The sequence below is a fragment of the Cervus canadensis genome, chromosome 28, assembly GCF_019320065.1.
Source record: "Cervus canadensis isolate Bull #8, Minnesota chromosome 28, ASM1932006v1, whole genome shotgun sequence".
In the NCBI taxonomy this organism is placed as follows: Eukaryota; Metazoa; Chordata; class Mammalia; order Artiodactyla; family Cervidae; genus Cervus; species Cervus canadensis.
This window is the reverse complement of record NC_057413.1, coordinates 28356346-28379035: the sequence shown is the minus strand read 5'-3', so window position 1 is coordinate 28379035 and position 22690 is coordinate 28356346. Positions and strand designations below refer to the sequence as shown.

The 22690-nt window shown below is 45.6% G+C and overlaps 1 protein-coding gene across 7 annotated transcripts in view; it reads left to right on the top strand.

The window, feature by feature from the left end:
* The first annotated feature begins 851 nt into the window (after positions 1-851).
* TFAP2B (transcription factor AP-2 beta) overlaps positions 852-22690 on the top strand; it is a 31930-nt gene continuing 10091 nt past the window's right edge. Inside the window, exons 1-6 of one of the 7 annotated variants that reach the window (XM_043450790.1) lie at positions 852-902; positions 3932-4169; positions 7287-7313; positions 8510-8968; positions 13704-13764; positions 21259-21478. In XM_043450790.1, coding sequence (XP_043306725.1) covers positions 4089-4169; positions 7287-7313; positions 8510-8968; positions 13704-13764; positions 21259-21478 — 848 coding nt within the window. In that variant the 5' untranslated portion in view covers positions 852-902; positions 3932-4088. The other 6 variants (XR_006266212.1, XM_043450791.1, XR_006266213.1 and 3 more) reach the window with 6 other exon arrangements.

Below are 22690 nucleotides of genomic sequence, written 5' to 3'. Positions count from 1 at the left end.
AATGCTCCCTTTTCTTGCTTTCTTTTGCCTGTTTATGAATCCAGGACAAAAATAACTCTGGAGAAAAGTGATAGTCCAAAAATATTGTCTCCTTCATTTTGGGAGGAAGAAAGTAAAGAAGGGTGGGAGGAAGAAAGACAGCATCATAGCAGTGTGGACAAAGTGCTGAGTATGTACATAGGTGGGAGATCCAGGCTGGAGTTCTCACCCTTACTTTCTAAGCAGGAAATTATGCACGTCCCCAGCTGATGAAAGCCTTCATTTTCTTTACACCCAGTTCAGGGTCTTGAATTGATGATAGGAAATTAAATTGTTTTGCAAAGTGACAGTATAGGATGGATTCCTTCCCATGTGTGATCTTAAGGAATTCTCACATGCATTCCCATTTCACAGCTCACTAGCTATTGAATAGCTTACTCCAACACCCAGGATGAAAGGGATCCGGGTCCTAAAGTGACACGATAATCCTAAATCTTGGTGTTCCCCCATTTTACTATCTTTGTGGCTTGGAATGACAGAAGAGGGAAACCAAGGCCGACAGTGTATTGTGTAAAAGAAAAGGCAGTCACAGGGAGCTACAGACAGAGTTTATGAAACCTTAAATCTCAGATGCCAAGGTGAGTAATAAGGAAGGAAGGAAATCGGAGAAATTTAGACAATTCTTAATTAGATTTTTAGAAGAAAGACGTGAGACATGAGAGTGGGAATAGTTGATTTAATAGAATATTTTTCGGTGACATAAAAAAAAAAGTTAGAAATCTACTAGAAAACCGCCAGCAGAGGGCTCCATGCTAAGAACATTCACATCCATGTGTGGCGCCTACATTTATCGGAAAATAGTCCCTCTCTCTGAGACTGAGAAAAGGGGAGTATTATCAACCTTCCTTTCTACTGTTAAAAACGTAAGTAAGTTTAAGTGAGAGCGGAAAATATGAACCTGGGATGTCTCCAGAGCACTTCTACTTAGACTAGCATGTGCCAGCCTTGAAAAACAAAACAAAAACAAAAAAATATGTATGTATGGGTGTAAGGCATGATGAAATGGAAAATGAAATGATGATGAAAATACATATATTGGGTTGTTTATCTTCCCTTCGAAACCAGAGTTTGTTTTGCCTTTGCCTTTATTTTGTTTTGCATTTATTGAGTCCTTGTGGGAAGCTGTTCCTGCATCACGTGATTGGAGGTTAAAGCGAAATGCAATGGAAAGTTAGAAGCTGGCTCAAGTTAGGAAATTTTTCTTAGAAGAGAATGAACTTTTATTTGTACATACTTGAGACATTTGGAATTTTTAGATGCGGAAAAAATCATTTCTAAAATTAGTAGACATGATAAGACTTGAACTTTTAAAATGTCTTTAATAATAACAGGTTTTGAAGAACCGAAAGAAATCTCTCGGGGGAAAAAACAAAAAATCGTGCTTTCGTGCAGAATTTGCTTACACAAAACCCCGACAGAGGGCGCTGTTGCCCGTTCAATGACTTAGGGAAGGCTCCCTAAAAAAATTTGCCATGCAATTTCAAGGATTTTTTGAATAATGCCCACGTTGAAAAATTGACTCGGACTTTAATGATAAATTGTGTATTTCCTTAGGTATCTCTTACATATATGTATATATGTATATATTTTAAAATTTATGCTTCATTCCTAATAAACCAGATTTCCGTTTTTCTGAAGAATGTACATAAATTTCAACCAAATATTTCAAGACATTTCTAATTTTTAAAATACACAATTGTACCACAAAATAAAATTACACATGGAAATTTGAAATTCTCTATATACGGCTATGTAAAATAGTTACCCTAACAACGTATTATGTATTTTTAAGTAGTTGTTTAAATAAAATATCCTTCTCAGGCTTTTTTGTTTGCTTCAAGCTTTAGAGTTTATTTATTTTAGACTAAGCAATGATATACCAAAAAGAGATAAAAAGGTGTTAAAAGTATTTAGAGAAAAAAAGTTAAGATTCTTTTCCAAGTGCTTTTTATTTGGGTTGGAGTGATCTTTAAGTAAAAAAGATAAAGGAGTTACTGACTTGAAAGGGAGAAGACAGTTATTCCCATTAATAAATTTTGTCTAGACAATTTGAATTTCCAAGTCTATAATATCTATCTCGGACAATATTGATCTGAGATTGGTTTTAGTTCTGGAAAGTCTGGAAAGAGAGGGTAAAAGCCCGTTTCAAGTCCCACCACACAACAAAATTAGAAAGAATTCCTCCCCATGTCCAGACTAGGTCCAGGAGCAAAGAAGGAAATCTTCGCTCAGCCGAAGATTTGTACAGATTTTGTATAATTTAAGGTGTTAATGTTTGAAGTAGAGAAAAGGAGGGAGAAAGGAAGGGGGGAAGGAGTCAGGGAGGGAGGAAGACAGGATGGAGGAAAAAAGGAAGGAGAGGTGAGGGAGGGAGGGAAAGACAAAACGTAAAAATTAAACTGGAAATGAGGAAAGGGTTCATTTCTGAAGTTCCTTCTGATGCACCTTCTTCGAGTTTCTTTCATGTGACTTATCTTTTAAAAAAATAAATTAAAAATCTGCAGACTTGTTCATTCTGCACGATATGAAGCGTCGCCCCGGTTTTGATCGAATCAATATCCACCGCGGTTGTCCGGAGCCCTCTCCTCCGAGCGCGCTGCAGCGCTCGGCAGTCCAGAGATTTAGAGACAATCGCCCTTTGCAGATTCACTCTTATCAGGTTTAATAAACTTCCACCCCAAATTGCCCTGGTCCCTCCTCATTCCCTCCTGTCATTTATTTTCTGCCCCAGGGGCAGAGAGCCTCCACTGGACTTCCCTTCTGGCAGTGGGAATCCTTCCGCACCCTGGACGGGAGTAGAAAAATAGAGGGGGTGGGGAAAGGGGGCAAAGAGGTGAGCATTCGCTTCGATGAAATTCGGAAACCCTGTGCCTTAAAGGGCGCCCATTTTCGAGGTTCGGTTAACTTTGTTCCTGTTGATGTTTATGTTTTTCTTAAAAAAAAAAAAAAGCTATACAAATCACCTTACCAAGAAAAAATACACTCAAAACAAACGAACAAACCCCCACATATCTTAAAGTATTTTTCAGTATCTTCCTGAAAAACATTCTGCTTAAATCTTCCAAAGGTTCAGGTGACCATTTCTTGATTCTCCGTGATTAAAACCACTTAAAAGTTATAGACAACAAATGCAGATATAAAATATCCCATGCCTCTGCAAAGAAGGCTTGCAAATAGCATTGCGTGATTGTGCACCTATCTTGCTTCCGACATCTGAAAAAAAAAAAAAAAACACTTCATAAAATGGAGACTTCAGCCAAAGAAAGAATGGCACATGGAATCCGTTGAAAATACAAACAACCCTTAAAGGATAAGCAGGACAGACTTAGGTGGTTATACTGTATTTAAGTTTTCAAATGCGTTGGGAAAATATAAGAAATGGTCATTGTGGTGAGCCGGCTTTTTTGTTCTACAGTGACTAAGGTACAGTGGGGGAAAAAAAAAAAGTTGTGTAGCCATCAACACAGAGAGATCACCCTTAAAATCCCCAAATCCAGCTTGCAAAACCCTCCTGCTGAACAACCAAGAACAGGAGCTTTTGTATTTAAAAACCTCAGTAATGGTCCCTCTTTAAAATCTACATAAGAAAATGGGGAAACTGTGGGCACCCCGGTTTCCCCTAATGAATTGTAAAGATTTTAAATCAGTGGGTACAATGATTCATCATTTTTAGTACAGAGGTTTTTAAATGTGTATATTTATATTAATCATGCTGACCAACTCTCTCTCCTTTAAATGCATGTTTAGAGTCTGTAGACTCTTCATGACCCAGGGGTGCTTATATAACTAAATGTGGGTGTCTGGGTGTAAATACGTGTTTATGATTTTTTAGAATATATATGTCTGTGGGTTGCATCTAACTCCAGTGTGTGTAATCATGTTTTTCTCTCAGCTGAGGCTTACTTCTCCAGCCTATTGTTTGAGACAACAGATATAAGTTGCGATGGGAGAGGAGCGTCGGATTTGGTGTGTATCCCCCATTTCCAATTATAGATGGATCATTACAGACAGCGGAGTCCTGAGAAGCCAGACATCTGCTCCTCACATGAATGCACTCACCTCCTAGAGACCAGGCTGCCATCATGCTCTGGAAGCTCGTGGAGAATGTCAAGTACGAAGATATCTATGAGGTGAGCCGACACCCCCAGATGCATCTTAGAGCTTTGCAGATAGAGAATTTGAGCTTCTTGACACCCCAACTCATCTATATTTTTAAGCTATTTGCTTGTAGATTTCCGGCCGGTTTTCTCAGCTTTCTCTAACTTTTCGAAAAACTGGCTTGGGGAGACTTCGACATTCTGAAAAGGGACTTTAAGGTGGAAATCTGACTACTTTAACCTAGGAGATTTCTCTGGGGTTTTTTGCTATTTTATTTTTCTTTCTCTCTTCCTCGCCCCCCCCTCCTTCAGGATCTGATGAGGAACGGGTGCTAGTGAATGTGGGCATAGAAAATAGAGACCAATAAAGGCAGAGGCTCCTCGTTTTGAGTGTGGGAGAGAATTAGACTTTCAAGCCTCCTTCGTAACAGACTCGGGCTTTGAATTTTTTATTTTTAATAACATTTTTGAGATCGATAACAAACGGATCCAAGTAGAGCACGAAAAATTAGAAGGAGGGTGGTCAACGGATAGACGGACAAACGATAGATGGATGTAGAGAGAGCGCAAGCCAAGGAGCCGTAGCAGACAATTTTTTAAACTTTCTTTTTTTCTTTCATGTTTCGCTTCTTTGAGACTCGGGGCGTCCAAACGGCCCCATGTCTTGACATTTTTAACCAAATTTTCTACCCGGGTTGAGTGCGCACGGTTCGTTAGCGCTGAGGCCAGGGGGACTTCCCCTCGGATGGAGATGCAGTCTGCAGCCCGGCGGGCGTCTGCCTCCTTGGGGCCGGGCGCGCAGGCCGTGCGCTCGGGTCTCGGGCGCCGACGGAGCGGCGGGGCGGCGGGGCTGCGCGCGGGACGGGCGGCCGGAAGGAGCGGGGACAGCGGCCCAGGCCCGCGGAACTTCGCTCCGAGCGCTGCAGCCGGGGAGCCCCCGAATTAGGCGCTAGGGGGGACGGGGAACGCGAAGATTCCGAGGAGACGTCGAGGGAGGGAAGCGAGAAAGAAAAGCTTGGAGGAAGGTGAAAGGAAAGGGGCAGAGGAATTGGGGAAGAGGGAGGTGGAAGCTGGCCAGCGGGCGGTGGCTGGAGATCGGCAGGAATCGGGAGAAGGGAGGCTGAGAAGCCAAGGCTCGGGCGATCGGCGCGGGAAGCGCTGGGTCGGACGAAGTGGTCGCGGTGGAACGCAGAGGATTCCCCAACCCGCGGGGAACACGCCACCCCGCCCGCTCCGGGGCGATCCCAGAAAGCCGGACAAGGGGAGCCGCCTTGCGGACGCTGGGAGTGGGCTCCTCCCGACTCCGCCGGCCCAGCCCCGCGACCCAGACCGCGGCTCCGAGGAGCCGGCGCGCGCCTTACGGCCACTCGGTGAAGTTTCAGAGGCAGCGCCCGGCGCCCGCGCCAGGAATCTCCCAGCTCTGCCCAGCCCCGAATCTTGATCTTGGGGTGTATATGTGTCTGTGTGTGTGTGTGTGTGTGTGTGCGCGCGCGCGTGTGTATGTGTGTGTGTGAGAGACAGAGAGAGGAGAGAGGGAGAGAGGAGATTCGTCTTTCTGCGCAATGATGACCGGGGCTTTCCTCTCCTCTTTGTGGTTGTGTATTGACTGTAACGGAGAGCCGCGCCTCCGCCTGGTGGGGTTTGTTTCGGTTCGGCCTCCTTTTCTTTCTTTAACAGCCGGGATAATGGTCAAGTCGAAGGCGCTAGAACCGTCCTAAAGAATGTGAGCGCCCAAAGTGGGCTTGGGGCGGGCTGGGATGGGACCACGGTGTAAATAGCTCGGGGTATACAGAAAGGGACTTCACTGGGTTCCGAAAAGTAAGCAGGATAAAACTCGTTCCAAGAGTCCAAAAGTAGACTGGCTAAATGGGAGGGAGGAGGGAGGAAGAGGGAGGGGTGGAGTGGAAGGGGGAAAGAGGGGAGAATAAAGGGGGTGGGGGAGAGGAGAGACTGGACGGAGAGAGACCAGAGATACTGCAGGTACTCCTATCTGCCTAATTTTTCTGCTCAAAAAAAATATAGGAGAAGGCGAAGCTGGTGGAAGGAGTCTATTTAAGTCTGGAGGAAGGTTGAACTTTAACAGAAATGGCAGTCAGGCCAGTTGAACGGGTTCCTGAAACATCCAAAAAGGTTTTCTGTTGCCCCTGGCTTTGCCTGGAAAGGATAACTTTAGTGTACTTGAAGATTGATTGCATATATTTTAAATTGAAATTTTAAAAAAATCACGGACTGCAGGAGCACTAACGAGGGAAAGGCTACACAGGGAATGGAAAGCTCCCCATGTCGCCTCTGTCCTTTAATAAATAAGCATCATCTCCAGTATACTGTGTAAGTCTGTAAACGTCACTATAAACAACCGGGCCCACCGGTTTCTTTTGCTCTCCCCTGCAAAGGGGGAGGCGACGCCTTTTTATTTTGTTTTGTAATCTGCACGCCAAGCACCTAGGGCGATCAGTTCTTCCCATTAGGAAAGTCCCTCTCCAGGAACCCAGACACCTACGGTTCAGCCCAAGACCCCAAGGATGCTCTCTCCTTCATCGTCTGGTCTAGGGGAGCAGGGGCTGCTTGACGCGCGTCTTCGGCTCAGTTAATTGAAGTTCTGCCTCTTTCCTGCTAAACTTTTTCCCCCGGCCTGCCTTTGCCAGCCCCCTCGTCTGATTACATCTAGTAATTCTCCACTGAATGAACGTCATTTACAATAGTAGGGGAGCTCTGCGCCCGCTGCTGTTCACGCTCCATTTGTCCTCCATTCTCCCTTTAAAGTACTCGTGTAATATTAATAGTCATGAATATCAATTATTATGAGGCGGTGTAGGCAAGCGGAGGGAGGAAGGGGCGCCCGAGCAGTCTGAGCCCAGCTTCGGGCGGAAGAGGACTGCTCCTGGAGCCTCGAAGAACCGCAGAAGAAAAAAGGCCAAAAAGCCAAGCAAGAGGCGGATGAACAGCTCTGTCTGTGTGTGACAGGCGTCGCCAATCTCGTTTGGGGGTGGGGGGGGGGATTTTTTTTTTTTTTTTTTTTTTTTTGATGGCTTGCCCTGGAAACACCTCCAGCTCGGCTCCTGTGTCCAGCTCGTTTCTCTGCTGGACTCCTTGATTTTTTTTAAAAAATCATTGTTTGATTTTGAGCAGTAACCAGGCTTTTTTTTCCAGATGTTAGTCCACACCTATTCATCCATGGTGAGTCTGGATTCACGTTGTACCAGAATTGCATGCTCTCCCCTCTCACTGTCTCTCTGTCTCTGTCTCTTGTGTGTGCGTCTCTCTCTCGTCTCTGTCTTCCTTCGAGCGCCTTTGGCTTGGTAATTTAGCACCATAATTGGACGAGGCTGCAGCTGCTTCTCTGCATTGTGTTCGTCTGAGCTCCATGAGTCAGCTGGGGAGTAGGGGGAGGCCGAACAGAAAAACTTTTGATTTGCCATTGCAGTTGGGAAATTTAGGTGACTCTTTCCCCAGAAAGAACCATGGGGACTTTACCATGGCATTTCCAGAGCGGAGAGGGAGAATCACACACTCATGCACACCTTCCCCTTTCACTGAGTTCAGCAGTCCACTTAGGACCAACACTAAATTGTCTGGGCCTTTTGTTTTTATTTTTTGGTTTCCCCCCCTCCCAACCCAAGGTCTTTCATCTTCACACCCTGGAATAGGGAACAATATTAGATGAAGAAAAGCAACCTTAGAAAGAAGTCCTTTGAACCGCAGTTCAACTTAATTTAAGACGGACTCAGGATATGGTTTTTGAATGAGATCCATTTCAACCCAACCCTACATAAATTATTTAACTCCTCTTGGGGAGGAAGGGGTGACTGGAAACCCAGATCAGGCAGATTCCTAGGTGTCCTGGAATGACCAGGTCGTCTTGGGAAACTCCTGGCCAGCGGGCTGGGTGGCCACAGAGGCAGAAGTTGGTTTGTAAGGAGAGGAGCAGCACAGAAAATAGTAGGAAGTTTTATTTGTTATGCTCTGGACCTCTGGAAGAGTTAGAAAAACATAGTCTAAAACACCCAGAAGAACAAATACCGTGTGTTAGACTCCTGTATTTTTCATTAGGGAATTGATCATCTTCCCCCTCCCCCCCATACACACTGTTTCTTTACCCTCATCCCTTTTGCCGGCTTTGCACCCCAACAGAAGGCTTAGATGTTGGTTCAGTGGGTGAGTCGCCCCCATGTTCCCCCAAAGCCTCGCGTTTGGAATTGCTGAAATCATGTACCCTCTGAGTCAGCTTGGGAGGCTAAGTTTCAGACTCTTGTTTCCCCTGTCCCGGGAAGAAGATGCCCAAGCCGGGTTTCTCCATCTGTCGCTTGTGTTTTTTGTTTTTGTTTTTTTTTTCCTTCCCCTTCTCTCTCTCTCTCTGTCCTCTCCGCTCCCAGGACCGGCACGATGGCGTCCCGAGTCACAGCTCGCGGCTTTCCCAGCTGGGCTCGGTGTCCCAAGGACCTTACTCCAGCGCCCCGCCGCTGTCGCACACCCCGTCATCAGATTTCCAGCCGCCCTACTTCCCGCCCCCCTACCAGCCGCTCCCCTACCACCAGAGCCAGGACCCCTACTCCCACGTCAACGACCCCTACTCCTTGAACCCCCTCCACCAGCCCCAGCAGCATCCCTGGGGGCAACGGCAGCGGCAAGAAGTGGGTTCAGAAGCCGGTTCTCTCCTGCCCCAGCCTCGGGCCGCCTTGCCCCAGCTCTCGGGCCTCGACCCCCGGAGGGACTACCACTCGGTCCGCCGGCCCGACGTGCTCCTGCACTCGGCTCACCACGGCCTCGACGCGGGCATGGGGGACAGCCTCTCGCTGCACGGCCTCGGCCATCCGGGCATGGAGGACGTCCAGGTAACGGCGCGCAGACAGTAAACAAGTAACAAATGCCCAGGGAGGGGGAACGGGTGGGGAGGGACAGCTCGGTCTTTTGCGGGGGCGGAGGGGGAGGCAGTTTGTATAGGAGCCCCTGGACTCGACGTATGTAACCGTGTATTACCTCTATGACTCTCTAGTGGCGTTTTCTGGGGTTTTGATGATGAAAGCTAGAAAGTGTGAGAAATGCAAGAATGGAGGAGAAAAGTGTACATGTGTTTTGCTAGTTTGGGATCATCAGAATCAAGGCTAGGTGCTTTTGTCTTGCCTTAGCTAGGGGACTCCTTCCTGTTCTCTTGGCTTTGTGTAAGCAAGCCGGGTGCCCTCTCAACCTGCCCCCCTGGGTCTGGCCCCCTGACAGGGCAGGTGGAATCCTGGCTGCCGGGAGGCTGGGGCTGCAGCGTGGAAGTGCAGGGACCTCTATAGAGGTTCCTGCTCAATTTGCAAAGACTCTGTTAAGCATGACAAGGCACATTTGGAAGAAAACGTATTATTTTGTCCAAGCCAGGTCTTACTTTGAATGTCCCATAAGCTGTAGAACCCTTTTCCAAGAGAACTGAGCTCCAGAGGCAGCATCTGAGCAATGGAAGATTTATGGGGAGAGACCCAAAAAGTCATAATTCTGTTTGGGGGTTCATGAGGACACATACCGTTTTGGAGGTTCTTTTCCCCATTTGGACCGTGAAATGGCAGTGGGGCAACATTCTCCAGGTCCTTCCTTAGTCCTTCTTTCTGCTAGTACCCTCCTCTCCCCCGTGTCACCAGTTGAAGAGGCATCACATGTTTGTTTCTTAAAACAAAAGACTCCAAACACTCCCCCACCCCACCACTATCCCATCTGCAACCTACACAATGGAGCCTGATTTGGTGGAGAATACTTGGTTAGATTAAACAAAGAAACATCAAGGAAATGATTTCTGAAAACTGTCTGGGTGATTCTGAGCAGGTCTCCTTTTGCTCTTTAATTTAAATAGTCTCTAGAAAAGAAAAATGGTTGAAAGGTTTTCAAGTGATTCTTCAGTCTCATTGGCATGGTTGTCTATATTACGCATCCTTATAGACATACCTCTAAAGCGAAGGAACATGAAATGGGAAAGAGAAAGGGTGCATGAGTCCTTTCTCTTTACCTTGCTGAAGAAAATGTATTTTGAACAGTTAAAATGTGGTGATAGCATTAAATGCTGTCTGTGTCTTGTCTATGATGGTTTACTGATTTAAGGGAAATGTAGTTATTTAGTATTTCTGGAAATAATGGAATCACCTGAGTTGTGGCTGGATTTACCCATAGTCATAAGTGGTAGTTCTGTTGATTTAAGCAAGTTTAACTGTTTCTGTCTTGGAGGTATTGCTCATTTCAGAATATCAAATGAGAAAGGAAATATTCAGTAGTGTGTGTGTGTGTGTTTAATGCGTTGGGGTAATACTTGTCTGGGGGGAAAAGTTTTTAAATTAACCTTTGTGGGTACGGTTCAAAGTGCTAGATAATGAAAGTGGATCAACTCATCAGCATTGCTGTTGGCAACGCTACATTGGCTGTGTCACTGCCACTCTGCAGGCGGGGTGGCTCAGGCTACTAAACCCAGAGTCTGCACCCAAAGAGGGAGCAGATTTCTTTGCTTTTAGTTATTTTATTGTATTTTTAAGACAGAATTGTGAGAACTTTGGAGGGTTTGGTCAGATGCAGGAGGCGAGAGTGAAATAGGGCCAGGTCGGTGTGCATTCGGGACAACATCCTTGTTGAAGTTGCAGCCGGAGCTCAGACCTGGGAGGTGGAGAGAGCCCAGGGCAGAGAAAGCGCCGGCCCGGGGCCCTGGTTGCTCCCGCCTACCCCATCTCTCCCCGTCCCTCCCCCGGAAGCATCTCAGCAGGTCCCCTGGCGAGCTGGGGAGGCCCCTGAGACTTTCTCAGGGTCGACTCTTGGTGCCAGGGGTCAGGAGGAATTCACCCCGCGCCTTCCCAGGAAAAAGGGAGGATCTCTGTCTCCCACGCGATGACAGGTGTGCTTGACGAGACACGGGGCAGGTAACAAAGAAAGACAGGGGAGGAGATGGACCAAAGATGAGACCCCTGAATCCAGAGGCTGCGCCTCCTCTGTTCCATCCCGGAGGCTCCACTTACGAGTTAGGGATCAGGAGTGTAGGGGACGGTGTGGCAGGAGCGGCTGGCGGCCTCTGCGTTTCCCATTTCCTGCCTCTGCGGTATGGGTGGGCTGCGCCCCCCTCCCCCATCTGTAAAAAGGGACCAGAGGTGCCTCCGCCTGGACCCCAGTCACTTGTTCCATCTCAGGGGCCTAGTGTGTGTCCCGGATCTCTCTGTCAGCCCAGCCGCGATCCGGCAGATACCAGGGAGCTGCCAGGCCAAGGAGAGGGGAGTGGCCTCTCAGCCAAGGGTCCTCACCTGACCCAGGGTCGGGGCAAGATGTTGTGTGACCCAGACACACACGCGGGGCCACCGCCCCGATGGCGAGAGAAGCAAAGAAGAGCTAATTAACCAAATGCTTCTAATATTTTTTAAATGAAACTATAAAACCCTGTCAATTTCTATTTCAATTTACTCACAGGGGCTATTAAACCAGCAAATCGCTGTTTGGGTTCTGGTATGCTACATTTCACCCATTGTGTGTGTGTGTGTGTGTGTACGCGCGCGCGATCGCGCGCACCCGCGCACGGGCAGGCACGCAGGGAGTGGGGACAGTGTTAAAAACTCAGAAAAACAGCATCAGGAAGAAGGAGAGGTGCAGATGATACTTAGTTTGGAGTTTGGTCAGTTGCTGTGAACACCTCTTTCCTTCTTCTGGCCTTTGCTCTCTAACCTCTCATCACCTCTCCTACCTGAGTGTAATCATATGAGGATGTTAAGTCAAAGCCCTGACACACACACACACACACTCAAACACACCCTACTGTCTTAAAGCAACCCCTGGTATCACTTTTAACTAAAGAAGTCTAGTAATTACGAGTCTGAGTTGTTTTTCCGAGCTTCCGCATGCAGTCCTAATTAAATCTTTACGATCCTCCCTGTGACGATTAAGCGCCAGCATGCTGCGTGAATATCCTGTACAAAAACCCAGCAGGCGGCCGTAATTAGATAGAAAATCAGACAAGAGCCTTCTCATTAACTACCACAACTACCCCACGTCGCTGATGAGGCGTATATACATATTTACGTACCGACGTGAGGGTGAGGTGTGGGGGCGCACGGTCCCGGCCCGTAAGATCGCGGGTCTGCCCGCCCACAGACACAGGCGAATATTTCTGTCCTGCGTGGACACGTCGCCGCTGTAGACACGTGAGCACAGAAAGGCGTGAATCTTGTGTGTGCGCGCCCGGTGTGCGTGGTGGGGTCTCCTGGGAGTTCCGAACAAGTTACATGAAGCATTTTTTTTTTTAAGCTTTTTGTTTTTACTATTTTTTAAGATGGAGATGGCATGTTGCAACATGGAAAATGGTTCTTATGGGGAATAACAATTTTCCTCATCTTTCTGAGAACAGAAGAGTGGCTATTAAAAACGAAAAGAAACAAATTAACATGCCCCCTCCGTGATTAGATCATCTCGTTTCTAATGTGCTGCTTGTTTGGGGTAGACAGTCTCTTCCTTGTGATGAACACACGCCCTGTCTGGGGATGCAGCTTGAGTGGGTGGGAGGTGCTGTCTAAACACAACCTCCCTCTCAAGCCCTTTGCTTTTTACTCCTCTGTAGAGAGGGTGACAGATGGGTCCAAATTTAGGTTTGTAAGGGTCAAGGAAAGCGGCTGGACATTGCAGGAAAAGCTAACACTAATTTTCACTGGGGAGTAGAAGGTGGGAATCCACTGCTTTTGGATGCCCTGGGATGCACAGCTAGAAGCCTAGTGCATCTTGACAGCAAGAATATCATTCTAAGAGCCATTTCCCCTCTGAAGTGCAGCCAACATCTAGGGTCGGAATTTTCCTTCTCTGGAATGCAACTGGCAAGGAAGGTGACTGTTCTTTGCCATGACCCAGGTGCTGCTCACCAGGAGATCCTGTGTGTGTGTGTGTGTGTGTGCGCGCGTGAGTGTGCATGTCTGTAGTTACTGCCTTCCTAACAGGTGTGCTTCTTGCTGGGCAGCAGCAGTGGCAGGGGGCGTAGACTGTGCAGGTCCCTCCGAGGGACTGTCCTGCAGCAGGAAGCTCACACAGCACTGAGATGTGTGTGGACTGCGGTGGGTGTGCGGTCCTGACCGCCTGCAAACGTGTTCCTATGTGTTGCTGTTTGCATTCCATTCCAAATTGCTCAGACTTTAATTAAAATCCTATAATGTAAACTATTATGTATTTGTAAAATGACTCTGGGGTTAAGATGCACTGGGATAGCATAGAAAACAGACATAGCTCTGACTAATATTGGTGGAAATCCTTCAGCGGCTGCCAAATTTTCACAATTCATAAGAGCGAATAATATAAGTTTATGTGTCTATGTAATATCTATGTTTAATATAATCACTAAACCAATCCTGCATCCCAGATGCCTCTCACAGTTTCCTCTTTCCTCTTCTTCCATTGGAAGAATTTATAATTTGGGTGAATTTCATTTCTGTGTCCATTTGGAGGTAATAATAATAATAATAAAACCTCCCTTTGTGAATTAATATAAATGGAAATAACAGAAACTCCAGTTTGGAATGACATGATTTATGTGTGCGATTCTTTAATATCCAGTCGATTTGAATAGTGATGTTTTTATATTCACAGTCAGTTGAAGATGCCAATAACAGCGGCATGAATCTATTGGACCAGTCTGTCATAAAAAAAGGTATGGACTCTCCCCCTCCCCAAAGTAAGCAAAGTTTTCCCGTGCATTCATGTCTTTGTGATGCATTTTCACTTTTAAGGACTTCATTGTTTTATAAGACACCAGTGTTTGTTCACAATCATAGGACAGTGGCTATCTGGATGAAAATGCCTGTTGGGAAGAAGGGATGGGGGTGGGGGACTGAAGGCAGAAACCCTGATGAGAGAGACAGAGACCACTGCCATTTTTCTCACAGTACATTCGCTAGCAATCCTAGATACATCATAAATAATTGAACTACCATTATGTATGGTTGGGAAACACTGCTTTCAAAAATATGAGCTAATTATTTCATTGATAACTGGAGTTTGTTGAGCCAAACCCTATGCCATTGGGGCAGCTCCTTCTCTCCTTGCTTTTGTATTTTGGAGTGGTAATTTTGTTCCCAGTTCTCTGTGTTTTACGAGTTGTTTCTTCAGATTTTTTTTTTTTAACTGTGCCAAATGTGTCGCTAAATATGCTCTTCCTGAGAAGCTGAGCTGGCCTCTGAACATTTCTCAATCTTCCTACATATGCATTCATGATTTAGTGTGACTGTGGAATCACCCCATACTGTTAAAGGGCATGTGATATTAACAAATGTTTGCAGTCTCTTGTACAGCTGTAAGCAAAATAATTAACTAATTAAACTAATTAAATGTAATTACAATAACTCATTTCGGGCGTATTGCAGCTGCTTAATTTTTCCCCCCTCTTCTCTGACAGTCACTGAGAGAATGCTTGGCGATTAGTGTGGCTGCCAAAAGGCCCGAATGTCACTCACATGCCACAAATTTAGGAGCTTGAATGTGTAAACAGTGCAATCTTTAATTATCGCAAGAACCGGTATTTGGAGCTACAATTTTAACTACTGTAACCCTTTTTTTATCGATGCTGGAGAAGGCCTGTCCTTCTGTTTGGTGTCAACAATTCCTAGCTGCAGTCACTTCTGATTCATTTGAGCCAGATGACATTCACAAAAACAATGAAAAGGAAAAGGATGGTTTGAAAAGTAATGCAGAGTCAAGCCGGTAGAGTAGGACGGTTGTGAAGGAAGGATTGCAAGCAGGATGAGGTGTGCTCAATTTTCTGCTCTTACAAAAGCAGAAAAAGTCACTTGGAGAGGTGGGAGGTGGGGAGGGGAGGCTGTACTTGAAGTGATGCCATTTGGCTTTTGAATGTAATATCCTGAAGAAGACTAGTAGGGTTTGGGGTAAAAGTATCTAAGTGTTCCTCCAAATGTCTCCGACTCTTCCTTAGATAGTATCGTTTCGGGTTTTTAATGCCAGGGTTTGGGTTTGCTGGGACACTTGGGCTTGCGCTTGGATTTGCAAGTGCACTGACAGCTCACTTTCACCATTCCCTCCTGGGTCTTCTCTTCTGGTTAATTGCTGGTTAATGGGATGACGGGGTGGATAGTATGGGGAGGAGGAGAGGCGCTTCTTCATTGGCGTTCTTGGTTTCTTTTCTAGTTTCCGTCCCTTTTCATGGAAAGCTTGAACCCCTTAGCTCAGAGTTCTCTATGGGGGCTGAAACAGCATCGGGGCTGGTGGTGGGGCATGCCCAACTGACGACCAATCAGAATATTATTAATAGTCAGGCCAATAAAAATATTTGGAACTTAACTTGCCTAACAAAAATGGAGCTGAAAATATTCTTAGATGTGGGATGCTTTGGTTTCAGGGCTTGTGTATGTCTGTCAGTGAAATGTGAATATGTATGTATATATGAGGATCTCCAGGAATAAGAAAAAGAGAATGTTGACTAAGGTGGCAGTTTCTGGTTTTGGAAACATGGACTACTTTTTAAATAGTAAACCTTTTTAAAAATGCACAGCCTAACACATCTAAGTGGCACCCCAGTCAGTCTATTGATTTAAGGAGTGTGGTATGAATATGAAGTGTGAGGTCAAGTCCATTATTTAATATTTCAGGTATTTGCTTTATTACATGACAAAAAGATCCTAATACTATATTTTTATCTTTAGAGAGCCATGGGCAAAAGTGGAGTAAGTGGTTGATTTACTTTTCTAGATCACTATGAACCACTTAAAATAAGGTTATGGATTCATTAGCTCTGTCCCTGCCCTCTGGTCTCCCGTCTTTGCCCCTCCCCCACCTTTATGAGGAAGAGATTAATTTCATAAAAGAGGAGGTGAGAACGTTTCCTGGATGAAATATTCTAAATTTCAACAACTGGCAAGGGACTTGGTTGCTTTGTTTGTTTTCTAATGGGCTTTTAGAGAGATTTTTAAAGGTCTACCTTATTAATAAAGTGGCAGCAACTGGCCCAGGTTTAGGCTTCTGTGCCTCTGTGTGTATTTAAGGGAGAGGACTTAGACATAAAGGATATATATCTCTATGTGTCTGCATGTGTCTCTGTAATTATGCAAGGTCTCCGTCCTAAAATTTAACCCTGTCCAGTTTTGTGCCCGTGTTGATATCGCCCCCTTGATTGTAGGCTAGCTCTCTGGTTATGTTTGCTATCTGGGCTTAGCTGACATTTCTGAAGTAATTTAGTTAAGAGGAAATGAGTTGTTCCCAGTAGAGAGAGCAAACGAGTGGAGTGAAGGTAGCCAATGTGATAAATGGCTCTTTCATTTGAAGATCTCCAGAGCTCGTTTACGGCTAATTTTCTGTATTGGCCCCCTTTGAGCTATTAATGCAATCGGCAGGGACTGGGGCCCCTCTCCTCTTAGCTGCCCCATTAGAGCTCCCATTAAGCCAGCGAGTCTCAACTCCATTGCAGGAGTTGGGGGCGGGGGGAGTAATGAAAGGTGCTTTTTAAACTCTCCTAATCTAAACCGGCAGAGGGTGGTTAATACGATTTGAAGGGGGCTGGTCAATGAGCAATCAATAAAGTAATAATGAGAAGGATTCGGTACATTAACAGTCTAAAAATCCAACGAGACATTAAAAAATCATTCTTAACTCTCAGTTCCATTAAGATTAGGAATCTGGGCCGGGCAGGGGGTGGGGTGGTGCCCAGCTCCTATAAATGATCACTGCCACTCTCCTACCAGCCTAACCTAAAGAAGGCTCACCTAGGCTTTCAGAAAAAGTTTTTGGTGCAATTAGAGGCCAATATGCAATCGACTGGACATCTTAGATAGCAGAAAATGATGCTGGGATATCCTGGAATGACTGGCGTGGCTGGAGTCTAGGGTCCAAGTGCTGTGACGATGCGGCGTTTTCACTGGTCTTAGGGATATCCTGTTTGGTTAGTTTCAGTTCAACTTCTTGGTTCTCTCCCACTTTTTTCCTGTTAGTTCTGGCCCCTTTCCCACATAAACACTTTGATTGGTGTGGATTTTCTCTGGGTATGGTGGGAGATAGAGAAATTGCCAATTTCAATTACAAGGGGTTCTGTTGAGACTCCCCCTTCTGACATAGGAGGTCAAAGCACCCAGAGTCTGTCAGAACCTCTGAGAAGGCTATGAGTTTCCTCTCAAAGGGAGAGGTTCACGTTTTCAGAGCTGACTTGGGTCCCCATCGGCCTTTATTCAACTAGAGGCTCTCAGCCACATTCCAGCCACACAGGGAGTAATCAGAGTTCATAGAATTTCAAAGCTGGAAGGGTTAGATACTCTTCTCCAACTCCTACCCCCACCCTCCAGTGAGGAAACTGAGATGAAGAGAAGACAAATGACTTCTCAAGGTCCCACACACCCGAGTCAAATGATGGGATCCAACTCAGTTTCCAGCCTCTTAGGCTTTGCCCCTAAAGGAATCCAACACAGGATGTTCGTAGTTTCCTTATGTTCTGGCTTTCTCTGTGAGAAGCCTTTTTATGTTTTTTTCTTTAGGATTTCAGTGCTCATATTTATACACATGCTCTTATATACATATGGAATAACATTTAGCCCCCAGGTAGATAAGAAACAATCTAAGTATGAGGAAAAGGGTGATCTGCTGGTGAGAAGTAATTATTTCAAGCAATGCTCCACCTCTTGCTGCTTCCGGGTGTAGTTTCCATATTTGAGTCTGAGCACCTTTCAGAGGGACTTAGGCTTCAGTCCATTAGATGGGTTCATTTCTTTCTTCTTTCCCACCAACAGATCAGAACCACAGAAAACGTGCCTCCAGTCAAACACAAAGATATCAGAGCTGTGATTTCATACTTAAGTGTAAAGAGTAAAGATGAAACGCTAGCTTATTAACACTTTGGCTCTATAGCGTTCACTAATGAATAAGATTTTCTCCAATCGGTTTTCCTTCCACTCTCTCAAATTAAACTCCAGTCCCTGTAATGAAATATTGATCGATTTTTAAACCTCTGTTCTTCTGCCCCCATATAATGCAAGTTACAAGGGAGGGGGGCAAATTTTGTGGGTGTTACATCCAGAAGTTGGCCACACTATCCAACTGAGAACTGAAGAGGGAAAAAAATCCCACCCAGTTTTAATGTATGCACAGAAAATTGTAAACATGTAAAGAACTGAAAGCTTCACGCTGAGTTTTGCTATGCTCCATTTCCTTACCATTTCCTGCTGTCGCTTTAAACCTATCTTAGTCATCTCTGGGTTCCGTGAGCAGGAGCAGTGTGCTCATAATTACTAACAAATCAACCGGGTCCTGTTGCTCCCTGGGTTTATTGATAAGCTGGAGGAAAGCAGAAGGGAAAAGACAAAGAGAATAAAATATGGGGTTAATCAGCTGAGGAAAGCAGGTGTGAGAGTGGAGGGGAAGGTAGATGCTAACAGTAGGCTGGACTTAGAAGAGTGTGAGACAAGACGTGCAGAGTCTAGTTTAGGAGACCATTCAGAGGCCAGCGTTTAGCACCTGAAGATGAGAGAGAGGAGGGTATGAACAAGATTGATACTGAAATTCAAAAATAGAAATATAACCTGAAGTGCGTCTGCTCAAAGTCTTGTCGGGCGGGGGTGGGGGGAGAAGGGGAGTGAAGAAATATCACCACTCCCCGCTTCCTTCTCCCTCTAGACAGCAGTGTGCTGAGGGATGCTGCCTGGGTGGGTGATATTTAGATGATAATGTATATACAAAAAGGTACAGTCCTTGGGAGGGAGCTATGGACATGCCCCAAAGGAAATTGCTCTTGTCAGGTAAATCAGGCAATTAACAATAGTGAAATTGAGGGCAGGCTATAAAATGTCTCAAAAGGCCTGGCTTTTCAAGAGATTTGGCACCTGGGACTGTGAAAAGCAGGCAAAATTCCAGTTCTCAGCAGATATTCGGTTATCCGGTATGGTAAATAGGAATTAACTTACTATTTTCAAGTTGCTTGGCCATGGAGGGTGGGGGGGGGGGTTCTGTTTAAATTATCTTTCTAAATACAGTAGGATTTAAATTTTTAAATTTTGCTGAATATCAAAGATGAGGCTTTTTATACAACTTATTTCTATAGTTCATACCATATTAAAACTACAAAGGGCCATCTGTATTTTGCAGAAAAGTTTTTCAAGGTTACCATGATCATACACTGTTTGCTTATAGTGCCTGCATATGAATCTGAAATACAGAAATCAGAACAGCAGTGAACAAAAAAGGCATATTGCAATAGATGTGGATATTGTGTAAGAGAATTAAATGACAGGGTTGTTCCCACCCCAATCATTGTTTTTTAAGTGACTTTAAATCCGTACTTTACTCACATTTAATTAATACACTTCGAATTTGCATTGGTTCGCTCTCAAATGGGAAGCACTTTACTGACTGTGATGAAGGGAATCAGAAAGAAGAAACCCCACTTTGTAACTGCCCCACCACCATGACAGTGCAGAATATTCACTTGGTTACCTGACATCATTCATTCAGCCCTGGGAGAGACTATATAGACAGATCAGAAACTCTAAAATGTCTATAAGAAGTAGAAAAAAGGCAATGCTTGTCTCCCTGTCCACTTTTCTCAAGAAAGACCTTTCTACAGGCATTTGTAAAGAGCCAAATGCAATTTATAGGAAATAGAAGATTTGAGACCTACCTTTTAGGAGTCTCTAAAATACCATGAAGGTCTGAATGCTGGGATCTATGGTAGAGAGAATAAGCTGTTTCAAGAACACTCAGGGCGGTTAGTCTGTTTTAGTCAAGGGAGGTTATATAATTTGCTTGACGTGTGGGGTTCTAGGTTCCAGAGAGAAGAAAAAGCGTATCTTTCTCTTACTAGGATTATAGAGTGAGACAGAGTCTTTATTAAAAAGGAAGAATGGAAGCATCCTTTTTCATGCCAGAAACATTGCATGTTTCAATAAGTCCCCTGGCCTAGTGATCACTGGAGAGGTGCTTGAGGGGCTTCAGACCCCCATGGAAGAAGCTAAGGTTTAGGGCAAGCCAGCAGGGAGCGTCTCCTGCCCAGGGGCCTGCAGAAAGAAAATGGGCATCAGCCATGTAGAAGTCCAAGGGAGGGAGACTGCCAGGGAACTGGGAAGCTGACCGTTCACTGTTCCTGGCTCCCAGCCTCTGGTTCTACCGAGCCCCGCCTCCTCCTAAGGTGCAGATGACGCTGAAACACAATTAAACAGAAATACAGGCTGAAGAGACTGAATGCGCCTGGGTAGCAGTGGCAACCAGCTGTCAGCTCTTATTAACTTCTGCATAAAACATACCTTGAGTGCGGTTTGTTATCAATTACTTGCCGAAATGAAACAACTGGGGCAAGGCAAGACCGCCGCTCACATGAATTAGAGTGATTGGTTGATTGATCAGGGCACCTGTTGTAAATCATAACTGCTCCAAACAATCACCAGCCGGGTGCTTTACGTTAATTTGTAAACAAAATTCATGTCACCGCGGAATTGCTTTCACTGGAGAGGAGCATTTGGGTTCATTTCTAAATGAATCTGTTGTTAGGATATAGCAAAAACTGGGATCCACTGCAGAGAAATGAGCAGCTCTCTTGGGCCCAACTGCCCCAGTTTAATGGTATTATTACTTGGCTGTTCTTGGGCAGAGTGACTGATGGGGCTCACCATGCTGATCTTTGCCAGTGATGATCACGGATTTGTATCAAATAGGAGAGGAGGGAAGGGTTCCCATAAAACCATTGGTATTACTATTTTATATCACTGGTAGGGAGCATCGCCTTCAGGCTTCAGCACCAAATGTGATTATCAGGAGACAGACGAGGACGTTAAGATTCAGAGAGGTTTAGTGAGATGTCTAAGGTCACACAGCCAACACGTAATGGAATCCCATTTGTCTGGCTTCACAGCACAGTCCAAACTCTGGGTTGCGTGCTTTTCCTGATTTGTGTAGTGAGCGGGACTGTGGCAAGCCACTCTCACATGTCCACACATTTGGGGTAAGTTTCCAGAGGTGATGGCTTTTGCATTTTGTTTGTACACAGTGCTCTGAACGCACCGCGGAACCACGGGAACAAACACTTCCTCCTGCAGCTTTCCTCTTGGCGCCTGGCCTGTGGCCTCGCCCCTGCGCAGGCAGCGACACATTCATTCTATCGGCGGTCACGAGGATCGAAACCCGGTCACCTTTATGGCATATTTTTTCTCCCTCTCTCTAGTTCCGGTTCCTCCCAAATCTGTGACTTCCCTGATGATGAATAAAGATGGCTTCTTAGGAGGCATGTCCGTCAACACCGGCGAGGTGTTTTGCTCGGTCCCAGGCCGCTTGTCTCTGCTTAGTTCAACTTCAAAATACAAAGTAACTGTGGGAGAAGTTCAGAGACGGCTGTCGCCCCCCGAATGCCTCAATGCGTCTCTCCTCGGCGGCGTCCTCAGAAGGTAACCCACCACCTCAACCACTTTTTAATGCCGCGCGGTTGCCTAGCAACCGAATCCTGTAGCTTACGGCCGCCTCCACCACGTGCTCCCCGCCCAGCTCGCGCCGCCTCGCCCTCCCGCTCGCCTTGCGGGCCTGGGGACCTTCCACTTTCCCCACCGTGTACCCGGCGCCCCTCTTTCCACTCCCAGGATCCTTCGGGGCATTCTCTACCTTGAGTGGGACCCAAACTCTGCACACACTTACCTAAAACAGGAGTATCATGGAGCAACCCCCTTCTCACCTGCAATGTTCTCTGATCTCTTATTTTGTTTTAAAGTGCACTTGGCGGCTGACCAAGTTGATCCTGTCCCACTAATGCATTGTGCGCCGCAGTTTGAAAAACTTTATTCTAGACTTGTGTGACTTCCTTTCCTCAGTACCACTACCAAAAATAACAATGACACCATTTTAGAAGTATAGACAGGTATTCTTAGGGCCTTTCATATGCTCCCCAGTGTTGGAGAAAGACAATCCATAGACTCCTTTTGGAAACTGGGGAGGAGTTGAGTTTTATCTTAAGATTCAAAGCCTCCCCAAAAGTCCCTGCCAACACCTGAACTCTTTGGTTAGTGCCTCCGATATGAAGGTGTCACACTGCATGACATGACCTTTTCAAGTTAGCCTATCTTGGGAGTTGAAACCCCTTCTTCCCTAAAAGTGGCGGGGTGAACAGCACAGGAAGAGAAGTCAGAGTAGGTTTTTTCTTGTATTTTTGCCCAGACCTTAGCACATAAAGGGGGATCATTGGGAAGAAGTAAGGGTGTGACCCACAGACTTTTTTCACTTTGAGTCCTTTTGCTCTGCTCTACTTTGTAGTTCAGTTTCACATGAGTCCTTTGAGCTCTACAGTGTAGAAATTTCTTTCAATCACCCTTAGGAATTGAGGGTGTGTGTGTATGGAACTTACTATGAGATTAAGTGAGATGATCAATATAAAGTGCTTATCATGTAACTAAACTCCTCTGGTGCTAGTTTTATTGTTATGATGATTGCTAACATCATCATTAGTTTCTTGTTTCAGTCTTCCTTCCCCTTTTAACCCAACTCCATTTTATTGTGACTCTTGACCTCTTACTCTGAAAGCCCACCCGTTTCAGGCTGAGCCTTCTCCTTTCTGAACCACCCAGTTCTTCTCGTCTTTCGGCAAGGTTGTACTTGCCCGGTTTCGACTT